This window comes from Erythrolamprus reginae, chromosome 10 (genome assembly GCF_031021105.1).
Source record: "Erythrolamprus reginae isolate rEryReg1 chromosome 10, rEryReg1.hap1, whole genome shotgun sequence".
NCBI classification, from domain to species: Eukaryota; Metazoa; Chordata; class Lepidosauria; order Squamata; family Dipsadidae; genus Erythrolamprus; species Erythrolamprus reginae.
Window position 1 is genome coordinate 21,873,758 of NC_091959.1, and position 12,582 is coordinate 21,886,339.

General features: G+C 41.2%; 1 protein-coding gene across 4 annotated transcripts in view; it reads right to left on the bottom strand.

The window, feature by feature from the left end:
• Positions 1-6,926: 6,926 nt before the first annotated feature.
• NTRK3 (neurotrophic receptor tyrosine kinase 3) overlaps positions 6,927-12,582 on the bottom strand; it is a 511,401-nt gene continuing 505,745 nt past the window's right edge. For all 4 annotated transcript variants that reach the window (XM_070761940.1, XM_070761941.1, XM_070761939.1 and 1 more), the window contains 2 exons: positions 10,829-10,987; positions 6,927-7,317 (listed from right to left, as the gene is read on the bottom strand). In XM_070761940.1, the coding sequence (XP_070618041.1) occupies positions 7,132-7,317; positions 10,829-10,987 (345 nt within the window). In that variant the 3' untranslated portion in view covers positions 6,927-7,131. The remainder of the gene's footprint in view (positions 7,318-10,828; positions 10,988-12,582) is intronic.

A 12,582-nucleotide genomic window follows, 5' to 3' on the forward strand; every position in this document is an offset into this window, starting at 1 on the left:
AAAGAGAGGAAGGAATGATAAGGAAGCAGGGCAGAAGGGATAAAAAGGTATTGGGAGGAGTGTGTTGTTTTGTTTGTTTTCTGCTAACACTTGTCCAGAATCTCGCCTTTAAACAATCCAAATCACTGAGTGTATTACTGCAGTTTGTACTTTGTGCCAGAAAAGCTGACAATTATGCCCTGCCTTTTCTCGTTTTCCTCCCAGAATGAATTCTCCTCCTCTTTGATTGCATCCTCCACTTCTAGCCTTTCTCCCCTTTCATATTAACTCAGGATTTGTGAGAAACTCCATTGAACACAACTGTGCGGAGGCTAAGAGCACGTTTGCTCTCATGGGTTCTTTCCTGCCCCTCCGCCTTCCTGCTGACTTTGCTTTGGAGCAAATGGGCATTTCAAAGCTCTCTTGGTTCTCCAGAACCTGCTGGATTTCACCCCTGGTTGGGGGGGGGGAGACTGTGTTAACGTCTCTCTCAGTGTAACCTATTTATGGTGTCTTAATATAAATCCCATTGCCATCTTCTCCCAATGCTAGCTGAAAATACAGTAGAACCTCTGGTCATGAATGCTTCTGACCATGACTGCGGAGTCTGCGGAGAGGGGCGGCATACAAATCTAAATAATAAATAAATAAAAAATAAATGACCAAAGTTGGTTCCGACTAAAAAAATCACTTTTCCCCCCAGATCCGATTTCTCCTTCCGTGCCTTTTTTTTTTTTTTGGTAAGCACCAAATTTCCAAAATGAAGTTTGGGTCACGACCAAATTGAGTTGCAACCAAAGATTAAATATGGTTGTGACCAGATTCTAGTATATATGGAATTGCAGGCTCAGCAGATCTGGATGGAAGGCTGGATAGTGTAGCCTTCAATGGGTGTGAGTGAAAATTTTGGCTGGTGCCTTATTGACACTGAAAGAAGGAAGGGACACATCAGATGTACATGTATATACACCAGGGTCCAACCATTCAAGATCCCAGAGGAGTTAAGATTTAATTTTGTTTCATCTCAATGGTTAATTATTTCCCTTCTGCAAAAGAACCATCCAAGGAAAAAAAATAAAAATAAAAATAATAATAATAAATAATAGATTAGTATGCTGCCCCTCTCCGAAGAATAAGGGCGGCTCACAACAATAAAATACAAAAGCAAATCTAATAAAAGGTTCGCTGCCCTATAGCATTTCAGATAAATGGTTGTCTGTCTCTTTTCAAATGTCTCCAGTGATGGAGCACTCACAATTTCAGTTAATGCTGTATAATCATGTCAATTCTAAAGACTAATTCTTTAGAACGACATCCTTCTTCCTTTCTTTTTTTTTTTAAGCAGCACACCGTGAAGGGGAAAGGTAGAGGAAATGACAAAAATCTGGGTTCCATCTAAGAACAAGGAACTCTGCTGAAAATCCACTTATTCTTGAAAGATGTGGGCTGGTCAAATTTGCAAGGCTTCGGGAACTGCCAAATGGCAGAATATCAAGTAAAACTCATTCAGGGGATGGTGAAGTTTCCTGCTTACTCAGAACTTGGCTCATCATGTAAGCTGTGAGAGTCAGAGACCACCTTTTGATAGGCCTGCTGAGATCCCTACTGTTTGCTTTCCCGGAAATTTATACAAGTTCCACTGCAGCCCTAAACTTCACCAAGCAGTGCTTAAACACCTTAGTTTAGGATGATGTTGGCGGTGGGAAAATTGTTAGAAACTTTGCTGTGATTAAGATAAATTAAGCAACTTTGGAGTTTGCAAAAAAAAACAACCGCCAAAACCCCACCCTTCCATAAGTCTTCCCACTAACTATGATTTTATAAATTACAATGAAACATAAGACATACAGTATGCTAGTGGGCAACGGGATGGAATCCTTAGCAATTCTTTATTTAAAAGCAGCTCTCGTGAGGAATTTAATGCTTGCATGTAGTATTTGTGATCATATTAGCAGTGTTGGGATTCAAATAATGTAACAAACCTGTTCTTTGCCCTAATGACCAGCTGGGTGGGTGTGGCTCGATGGTCAGGTGATCATGTGGGCGTGGCCACTGCAACGTCACTTCCATCAATGGGCTTTAGCTGTTATAATGTATTAAGGGGTTAACCCAGAAAGGCAGTTTCTGAAAGCAGGGCAGTAAAGACTAAGCTAGAAACACCACCAGAATGTTTCCTTCCTGCCTTCCTTACAGGATTAGCCCTGTAAAGTGGAAAAAAACTAAATAAGATTTCTTCCAACAACCAGTTCTCCGGGATAGGTGCGTATTGGCTGAATCCCACCACTATATTAGCCCCAAATAAGGTAATTTCCATCTTGGGAGCTCCTTTACTTGTAAGACAGAATTGGGCCTTCCTCCCATTTGGCTTCCCTTTTCCTTTTAATAACACAACTTTCAAAACACTGCCTTTTGCCTCCCACGCACCCAAAATATGTTGCTGTCATTTCCATCTCAAGCGTTGCACATATCATAACCTTTACCATCCCAAGCAGAATTGGAAGATGGACTGTTCCAATTTGAAATAACTTTGCAGACAAGAGATGACAGATGGTGTAATAGTGGAATTGAGATTTTTTTAAAGAGAGGACAACAGATGGGGAATATATAGACATTTTGGAGAGGGTGACTTCAGAAAAGGGTGGACGTTCACATGCACACAGACACCCTACACTAAGGAGCCCCAACAATTTTCCTTGCCATACTGCTAATCAGCTATCAAGCAGGCGACAAGCCTCCTCAAAATTGTTAATGGGGAAAAAAACATCCTTTCTGGGAAACATGACTTGTGGAGAGAGGCAAGTAAAGAAGACCGTCCTTTTCCCCAGTGAACTTTTATCAAGATTGGTTTTTGTCCACTGCCATTAGCTGCCGAGAAACAGCAATCCTGATCAAGATGACTGGCTGCGCCAGGGGAGATGCTCTAACTTTATCCTTCTTATCAGTAACTACTTATCAAATTTACAGTTTCATCGCTGCTGATAACACCCAAGAAAGAACATTGTGATAGGGACCTTAGTGGCAGAGGGATTTCAACATCATCGTCTTCCACGATGATCCTTAGAATGCATGTGTTCATAGATGAATAAATATGTTCAAGAAAAGCAATGAAGGGTTCTCCAAGCCAAAACAATTGTCCCCCCCTCAATGTAGGCCTTATTTTAAAGGTGGAGAGCTGAATTCAGTCCTAATGTGTTATCTACCCATTGTTTCCCACCACTCCATTCACTCTGCCAGACATGATTTAGACTGAAGCGATATTACCTCCAAGATAGGAAGATGTTCCCTTTCCATATGTTACTTCCCCCTATCTCCCAAAGATCAAAACAAGTCAGACAGAAGACTCAACAAAGGACCTTATTTGAGGTCCAACAGGTTGCATAAATTGCACATCTTTGTTTTGGATGCCCACAAAATGATCTTCTTATATCCATATAAGAGCATAGCAAAGGGTAAGGCCTAAACATATCTTGATTTTCCTCCTAATTTCATACAATTTTTGATAACAATGCCAAATGAATGCAAAGTCGATCTGTTCATTGTTACCACCACCACCTCCTTCCTTCCCTCCCCAAATTTGAGACTGCTGGATTCCTAGGCATTTGTGTCTGTTTACATTTCTTGCTCTGCATATTATGGAAATTGGTAGTGTGGTGGTAGTGGTGCTGATGATCATGACAATGAAGAAAATGGTGATGACCTGGAATGTTTCATAAACTCAAGCTTTTCACATATTCAGCCAATGACCTCATTCATCAAAGCTGGTCAAACATACAGATATTGCAGACAAAATAGTCTGCAAGGAAGAAAAATGAAGGTTGCAGTTTCTCTCAAGGTTTTCTCGGTCTCCTCCCAGATGTGCCAAATCCTTTTGTAACTATAATTTTCAAAATAATTACAGAATGGGGTTCATCATTTAGATCCCCTTTGGTCCAGGAACAAATAATTTCCAAATGCATTCTCAACGTGCACAACATGGGAGAGGCTAAGCGTTCAACGTTACTGTCAGAGCTATTAGACGTATTAAGGACATTGACTCGCTACAAACCTAGATATTTCAATACAATTTTTAAAAAAGTGTTGCAGCTTCTGCTAAAGAATCCTGAGAACTGTGTTTTGGTGAGAATGCAATAATTATTGCATTGTATTAAGAAATCTCACTCCCCCAACCCACTTCTTAGATATGCAGTGAGTAGGAGTCCCTAGAGAAAGGGATAGATTGTTGGATATATACGTATGTCTGCAATGTAGATAAAAAGACTCTCTGGGGTCAAACTCAGTTCCTGGTCACTTCATGAACAACCCCCCCCCCCAACATTTCTTGGTGATCTTTCATTTGATGACTATTCTCATCCAAATGTGCTTAACATTTTGGAGATCAGCCAAAGGAATTAAGTGCTGCAACTTGTGGCGAATACACCCCAAGGCAATTTTTGCAATCCTTGGTTTTTCTCAGTCGCCAAACCTCTGTTCTGTATTGGTCTCCCCAACTCTCTTTGCCCTGAACCCTCTGATTCCACAAGAAAACATTCAATATCACTATGAGTGCAAGCTTCGGACACATCTAAATCTCCACTGAGGCACAGACATTGGGTTAACTACCCAGATAGCTCCATCAAGAGGCTGGAGAAGAGGTTTCTTCTGGCAGTACTTTTCTCTCTTGGACACATTTTACTCAGGAATGTAAAGATCAGATGGTTTTCCCCCCGTTTTCCACATACTCCTTTGAAAGTCCATTCCTTCAGAAGTCCATGTCATTTCTGCAGGTAAACCTCCCCCCTTGCCCCGAAGGCATTCATTTTTATATGCAAATTCCCTAGTATATTCATTTCGTATGCTTTATTTCCCTGATATACATATTTTTTGTACACAACCTTCCCCAATGCATGCGTTTTCTTTCCTTTTCTTTCGCACGCACATTTTGGGTTTTAAGAATAGCATCCCAAATTCCAGAGAAGTGCAGAATCAGAAGAATACATGGTGTTCTGTTCTGCCCCATCAACCAGAATGTGCAAAGCATTTCACTTAGCAATGTAGACTTGATACCCTGAACCTCCCACTGTTCATTTAGTCCTTGGGGGGGGGGGGTTGTCTTATGAAGTTAGCTTGACCACAACCAGATTCCATCGAGAAGGAATGCTCTCCTGCTAATTTGACACGAGCAAAATAAACCAGAGATTTTTCACGTATCTCCAATTCCAATAAACCAATGACTTGATCGCTCTCCATTAGCTTCCAACCTACCCCCGCCCCCAAAAGTAAGCATGACCAGGGAGGCCTTTTTAAAAATTATTCTCTCCTTTCACCCCAAATTTTCCTTTTGTGGAGCTACGGGAATATCCATTACAGCTTGCCGTCTCCTAAATCCCCTTCCTTACCTTCTTCCCCAACTTCCCTGCTAAAGCTGACTATGAAGCTCCGTTCAGTGTCTTCAGAGAAGATGTACCAGTCTTTTCAGGAGGTTGCTAGAGTTGAGAGGGATGTTCACCAGGAAAGGAAGAGGTAGAGGGGGAGGTGCAGCCATTTATGCCTCTTTTTTTTAAGCTGCTGAACAGATTCCAACCCTGGGTTTTCTTTCTTTTTTTTTGGTAGGTTTATTGGGTAAAAATCAGTTGGCAAGCCAAGGCAGAAAGGAATGGGGGCGGGAAGAGAAACATGGAGGGGGTGGGGTAGGAGGAATCATCCTGGATCGATTAGAGGGGACCCAGCCCCCCTTCAGTTAATAATATTTCAGCTGGATTCTAAGCTACAACCATGGAGAACATCCATTCCTCACTGAAGCGGTAAGAGATACAGGTTGACCCAGGTCCCAGTAGAGGAAGTAAACATAGAATATTTGGATTCTACTTTGTGCTTCGTCATAAACTCTCTGTGGAGCCTTCAGACATACCTCTCTCTTCCCTTGCCTTTAAGACCACCAGCATGTCCAGAATGGGGACAGATTACCTACCCGACACAGGATTGATGAGAAGTTGGATTAGATCAGAACTGTAAAATATTCTTTACAAGAATCAGGGGGGAAAGTGCAGCAAAAATCACCACGAGTATTTTTTTTTTTGAGATATATATATATACATATAAAAAAAATTAGGGGGAACCACCTCCACTGAGAGCATGGCTTTCAAGCCACTTCGTTGAAATTGACAGCTGGGTCAATAGTTGCCAATGGAATAGTTGTAATAGCTGTATCTCTGTTTTGCATATCTAGATTTATTCCAGTGAGAATTTCTGGGATTTGGTCTCCGTGATATCCACTTGGTAAACTTTCTTCGCGTATGGCTGTTGCAGACGTTTGCTTGGGTCCTCGAGATCATTTCCAGGACCCTTGTTTGAAAAGGAAAGGGAAGACGAAGACGATCAGGGGAACGACACTAGATCCATTCTCGTTTTTCTTCCTCTGACGCTTCGCTTGGCCAGTAGGTGAAGTGAACATTCTGAACGGTATATATTCCAAAACTGAAACGTTTACACATAGGAGAGAATCAGAAACCTTGGAGTGGAATGAGATACGCTGGAGACAATAGAGCTTCCAGAATTGTTAAAGCCAGAAGGGCAAGGTGGGGTTGGTGTGCATTACGATGGGAGATGAGATTTCTTAAGAGGAAGTTACTGCAGTGGGGAAATCATCCTGGAACAGGACCGTTGCCAGTTGGGGCCCCATTCGGCATGCTTTCGTCAACTTTTCTTTTGTAGTTGTTATTCTATATATCCAAATGAATTGAACGCTACCCAATAGCCAGAATATAAAGGACACTGTAGGATTTGCAGTTCCATATCTTAAGTTAAATATTGTTTCCCCCCTCCCCCCTCGTGTTATGTTTAATACTGTAGAAATCTTTCAATCTCTCTCACGTTTTCCTTCTGCTTCTGGGATGTTATATTTTTAATAGCAGCAGCTACGGGAGCAAAAGCTCTCCCTCTCCCTCCCTCCCTCCCTCTCTTTCTCTCTCTCTCTGTATATAGCCCCAACTGCCTTACATATGATTGAGGCTTTTCACGTTTCCCTTTAAACTTGTGTCTCTTTCGGTTTTGTTTGTTTCATTGTTGTATGTATAGCAGGCACTTGAGTTTATATGAATATGTTGGCTTGAGGTCAAGGGAGAGGTAGGGTGGGGAGAAAAAAGACACAGCAACAACTTTGAAGCTTGGTCGCTGCTAGCCGAGGATGTCTAAGTAGATTGGAGTGGCTTTGCCCAGAGCATGAAGGAGCTTGTAGATTTCCTTAATGTTCAACCTCTGCTGAGGTTCTCTCTGCCAGCATCCCAGCATGATATCATAAATTTCCTTGGGGCAAACCCGGGGCCTCTCTAGGACTCGGCCTTGGGTGATGCACTCTATGACCTGCAACAGGAAACACGGAGGGTTAATTTTATGCATTTGCCTGATTTATAAATGTATTGATCTGTTACTTTTTAAAACCAAACTCCTTCCCTCAGCTACATGAGCTAAACAGAGGGTTCCAACCTTGGCAACTTTCAATATCAACCGCCGTCTTACACTTGCTTATGTGGTTTGCTACCATGCAGTGACAGTCTGCATTGAACTATGGTGGATGGGAAGGGGAATGCTTGGAGGAAAGCGAAAATAGCTTCTGCATTTCCCCAAGATGATGCTTCAAGGTCACCTGGCTGGGAGAAGAATGCAGATGCATCTCAACCATTTTGAAAACATCTTGCTGAATCGAAAAGGTCGTGGTGTGTGTGTGTGTCAGTGATGGGAGGCAATTAAGGGAGTGAAAAGATGAACTTTGGGGTTTTGGTGTGCCTGTCTTTTTTTTTTTTGCCTGTCTTTTAATACACTTGTAAATACAATTGTTTTCTAATGTGTCTTATAATGCACTTTGGTACACTTGTCTTCTAATAAAATTATATATTTCTTGACAAATGGTGCCAAGGATCTTTTCTATTTAGAAGTTTAAGTGGAGGCAGGCCTAACGCTTGAAGACTTATGGAGTGCAACTCCTAAAATTATGGGAATTGAAGTCCATAAGCCTTAAAATTGTCAAGGCTGGAGACCCCTGTTCTAAATAATACATTTCTAGATTTCTGTCATCGTCTGATCTGTATCAACAATTTCTTGAACAGTCTTGGAAAATCCATAATTGCACAATGCCTTTTGGTTTTGGAGAAAAAGCCGAGCGCTCCTGCGCGAAGCTGTGGTTTATTTAAATCACAGATTTATTTTTAATTTTTTTTTTTGCAGAATATTGCAATCATCAAGGCTTTCTGGGGTAACTTCTGGCTTATTTGCCCTTGTGTTCTTCTCTTTACCCATGCATGCCTTGGTTAGCAGCCTAGGATAAAAATCAAATCAAGAATATGCCAAGGAACCTCAAAGAATCCATGTACCACATTAAGCCTCAATTACCACTGGTAAAGAAAACAATAAACATTATGGCTCAGTACAGTGTGTGTTACCAGATTTTATGTCTTACACTCCAGCTGTTCTGTCTCCCATAAACCTTAATTAAAGCTATCACAATATCACAACTCAAACCATGTCCTAGCAACACTGTCATTCTCTTGTTTTCATTTTTGGTTCCAATCTAAAACAAAGAATGGTAACTCCCAACATTTTGATGTTAATCTCAATATCAGGGTTCCAAGTAATAGACCTATAGAAAACAAAACTCCAAAATAGGTAGATTCTTCAAAGAATAGCTTAATTGGATATAACAGTGTTGTGGTTAGCTCTGCCTCTGGCCCAGCTCCTGCCTCAAGGAATGTGGAGGTGGATGTGGGGGAGACATCCACATGCCACAGACCTGTTTTGCTCCCAGTAGAATCTGCCGACGAAGCCTCCTCTGACCAAGGAGGTGTGAGTGACAGGGAGGAGGGGAGTTTGGCAGACAGCCCAGGAGGAGATCAATCATCTGTATCATCCCTAGATTCTGAACAAGAATTAATGACACATCCACGCATGCGTAGAGTGATGCATAGGAGACAACAACTGAAGGATTATTACAAGAGAAAATGAGGCCACCTGTGGTCGGGTGGGGCTGCTGTAATTAGTGCTACAGATAAAAGCGCAGCCTGGTGTTTTAGCCTCATGGCAGTTTATCTGTTTCATTGTTTCGTCAAGATCGTGGTTTTTGTGCTGTTCAAGATTGTGTGTGGGCTCTCTGGACTTTAGAATTGGACTCAATTTCCCAGTTATTGGGTGAGCAATTGGATTGCATTTAACCTGTGCCTTGTGTGTATCAGAAAATCCCTTTGACATTTAAAAAGGGAGCTGTTTCTGTTTTTCTGTTTATAAAAACTTTTGGGTTTTCTTTTTATCGTGTGGTGTGTGTCTTCCTGGACTAATTACTCTGTAATTATGGGCAGTTGAAACACGCCGGCAGAACATAACATATTGGCATGTATCTGGGGAAAACCAACTCTGAAGGTTCCTGCTGTTTTTACCTAATTAAAAATAAAAGTGTGTCACTGTCTCAAAACAATTAGTCACATGGTCCCATCACAATGTGGTCCGGCTACTTGACGTTACTCCATCTTCCTCTGACTAGGTGTGAGAATGTCCTTGGTTCCCAAGAGAAAGTATTTTGTTTCATTTACAGAATCCCACCTATCTCAAATCCCCTCTCCCTAACCTTGTGCTCCAGTGTGTCAACACTGAAGCTGTTAAAATGGCTTTGGTCAGGTCAACTTCAGGGTTGACACACAACAGACCAAACCCAGAAACTCACCATTTATACCCCAGGGTTCTATACATCCAAAACCATGAATTTCAGTTTCCTACCATTTTCAATGTAAGCACAAAATAGTCTTGATATAATTAATAAATCAATCAAAAATAGCCTCTTTCCCAATGGAGTCAGAAATCTACAATTTCTATTTGTTTCAGACCATTTTATTTTAAATGTCTTGTCTAACTTGGACAGCGGGTTTGAAATCTTTTGTATCTTTCCCATGCCATTCAGAAATGAGCACAAACTCAACATGTCAACTTCTATCAAAAGACATCTCTAGAGATTTGTATAGTTAAATTTAAGACTGCATTCTCTTTCCCCTTTCATGGGCATTCTACTCTGTGTGTCTGGCATTTTAAATGGTGATGTCAGGGCTATCTCAAAAACTTGAGGGAACCATACATTACATACAATACAATGTATTTAATGCATTACATTAATGCAATGTGTTTAATGCGTTTAGTGCATTAAATGCAATGTATTTAATGCACAATATCCAAATTTGGTCTAATGGCTAAGTCTACAAAGCAAGAGACTTATGAGTTCATGGACCACCCTAGTCATTTAAAACCAGATGGAGGAACTTGGGTCCATCACCCTCTCTTAACGTGGGGAAAATAGGAGGAGAAACGTGTGTTGGACATAGTCACCATCTTGAATTATTTGTAAAAATAATAAAGGAAGGAAACAAAATAAAATAAATAAAAAAATATTAGACCTAAGCATAGAGGACATTCTTCCAACAAAATACCCATTTCTCATTTTTCAAAATAATTTACTCACTTGAGAGAATTGAAACAATAGTAATAGCACTTAGACTTATATACTCCTTCACAGTGCTTTAACTTTAAGCAGTTGACAGAGTCAGCCTATTTTCCTGAACAATCTGAGTTCTTTTTTTACTGACCTTGGAAGGATGACTCAATCTTGATCTTGTCAGGATCGAACTGCTGGCAGTCGGCAGAGTTAGCCTGCAATACTGCATTCCAACCACTGCGCCACCATGGCTCTTAGGGGAAGCAACTTCCCCTAAAATCCCAAAGAGCCATTTGCAACCAGATCGGACAACGTGGACTTCCTTTGATTGCTGACTAACGAAAAGGAACAGCATGGATTGGTCATGTTAATGTTTCTTTTAGTCAAACTCTATATGCACGATACCTCTGTATTTGATAACTGGAACCAAGGCTGTTTTCCATAGGTGAAGATCTCCCAGAGAATTACTCCAAAGCTCCAGACATCGCTCTCTGTGGTGAACTTCCGGTACATAATGCTTTCAGGAGGCATCCAGCGGATTGGCAGCATAGTGTGTCCCCCAACCTGCATGGACAAACATAACTGTTTGTTAGGAAAACTGTTTAGTTGATCCAGAAAAGAATCCACCTGCATACAATCCCATCACCTTCCAGATAACCTTGTTGTCAGGTTGAAGCAATTTCATTTGGAATCTTTGGCCTGCCACACTTTATACTATTCTATTATAGGTTTTATTTTCACTGTGGGAGAATGGGAGGGGGGATGGTGTGTAGCCATAACAAATTCTTTCCAGGAAGCCAAGGTCATCCTTTGCCTTTGCACCTGCTCGGAAGCAGATGGCAACTGAAGATTGGACAAAGTGATGGTATTGTGGGTGTGGGCCCAAGGATGGTGAAACCCGAGGGACTTCAGATTTGGATTGCTGATGTACCAACATGGCTCTATTAATACATTGGGACTTTGAGGAACACTTTGCCTCGGACTCTTGATTTAATTTTGGATGATATTGGAACCACGACACTTGCCTTAGCTGAGAACTTCCACCATGAAATGCTAACTGATCACAAACAGAGAACCCGCAATAAACAATAGCACTCAGATTTATACACCACTTCTCAGTGCTTTACAGCCCTTTCTAAGTAGTTTATAAAGTCAATCTATTGCTCCCAACAATCTGGGTCCTCATTTTACTGACCTTGGAAGGATGGAAGGCTGAGTCAACCCTGAGTCAATGGGAATTGAACTCCTGGCAGACAGCAGAATCGGTCTGCAGTACCACATTCTCACCATTGTGTCACCAAATGAGAAAACCAATTTTAGATGAACATAGAAAGATTGGTTGCAAATTGTTTTCGGTCATGTTGGTCTCATTTGATCCAGGTGCTGCAGATACAACTTCATCCAGAGAGTAATCCCTTTTTCTATTAGCTCATCCATTTCTATCCAAGTTATTTTGATTGTTACTCCCCCCACCTTTTTTTTCAGGAAGATTTTCTGAAAGTAAAATGGGTAAAGAACCTTTTGATGAGCAACTTGCAGCTGCAGCCCTTAGAAGATGAGTTGGCTTTTATGTGCGCTGCCATGATGACAGTATAACCAGCAAGATTAAAGATTTGTTGCATGCCTCAGAAGCATCAGTGCTTACACAGCTCTTGAAACATCTGCATCAATCCCTAACCCTGGGGGACGCTTGGAAACGGGGAACATTTTTGCAACTAGCTTTTCTCTCTTTAGGTGTTTCTGTGCACCAGGTGGATCCATTAGACAAGAAATATTGAAGGGTGAGGGTAAGATAGAGGGGGGAAGACTACTGAATTTCAAGCAGTAATTCAAAGGAATATTGCAGAACCAAACAGAAATATCGAAAATAGCGTGGGCTTGGTGAAGGAGCTCTTGGCTGAGTAGGTTTTTTTAAAAAACAAAATCAGGAGATCTTGGCTGGCTTCTGCCTACACAACATTGCTAGTGAAGTTTGGAGTTTTACACTCTTTTATAATGAACTGATGCATCGGTTAATTAAGAACTGTCTATTTACACAGAAGGAAACATTTGTATAGTTCTCTAGTAGACCATTCTGGATTAGGCACAAACTTTGAGCAGGGTTTCTAGCCAATGGCAGGTGGGAAGTGATGTATAGAACACATCTTTGAAAAGCCATT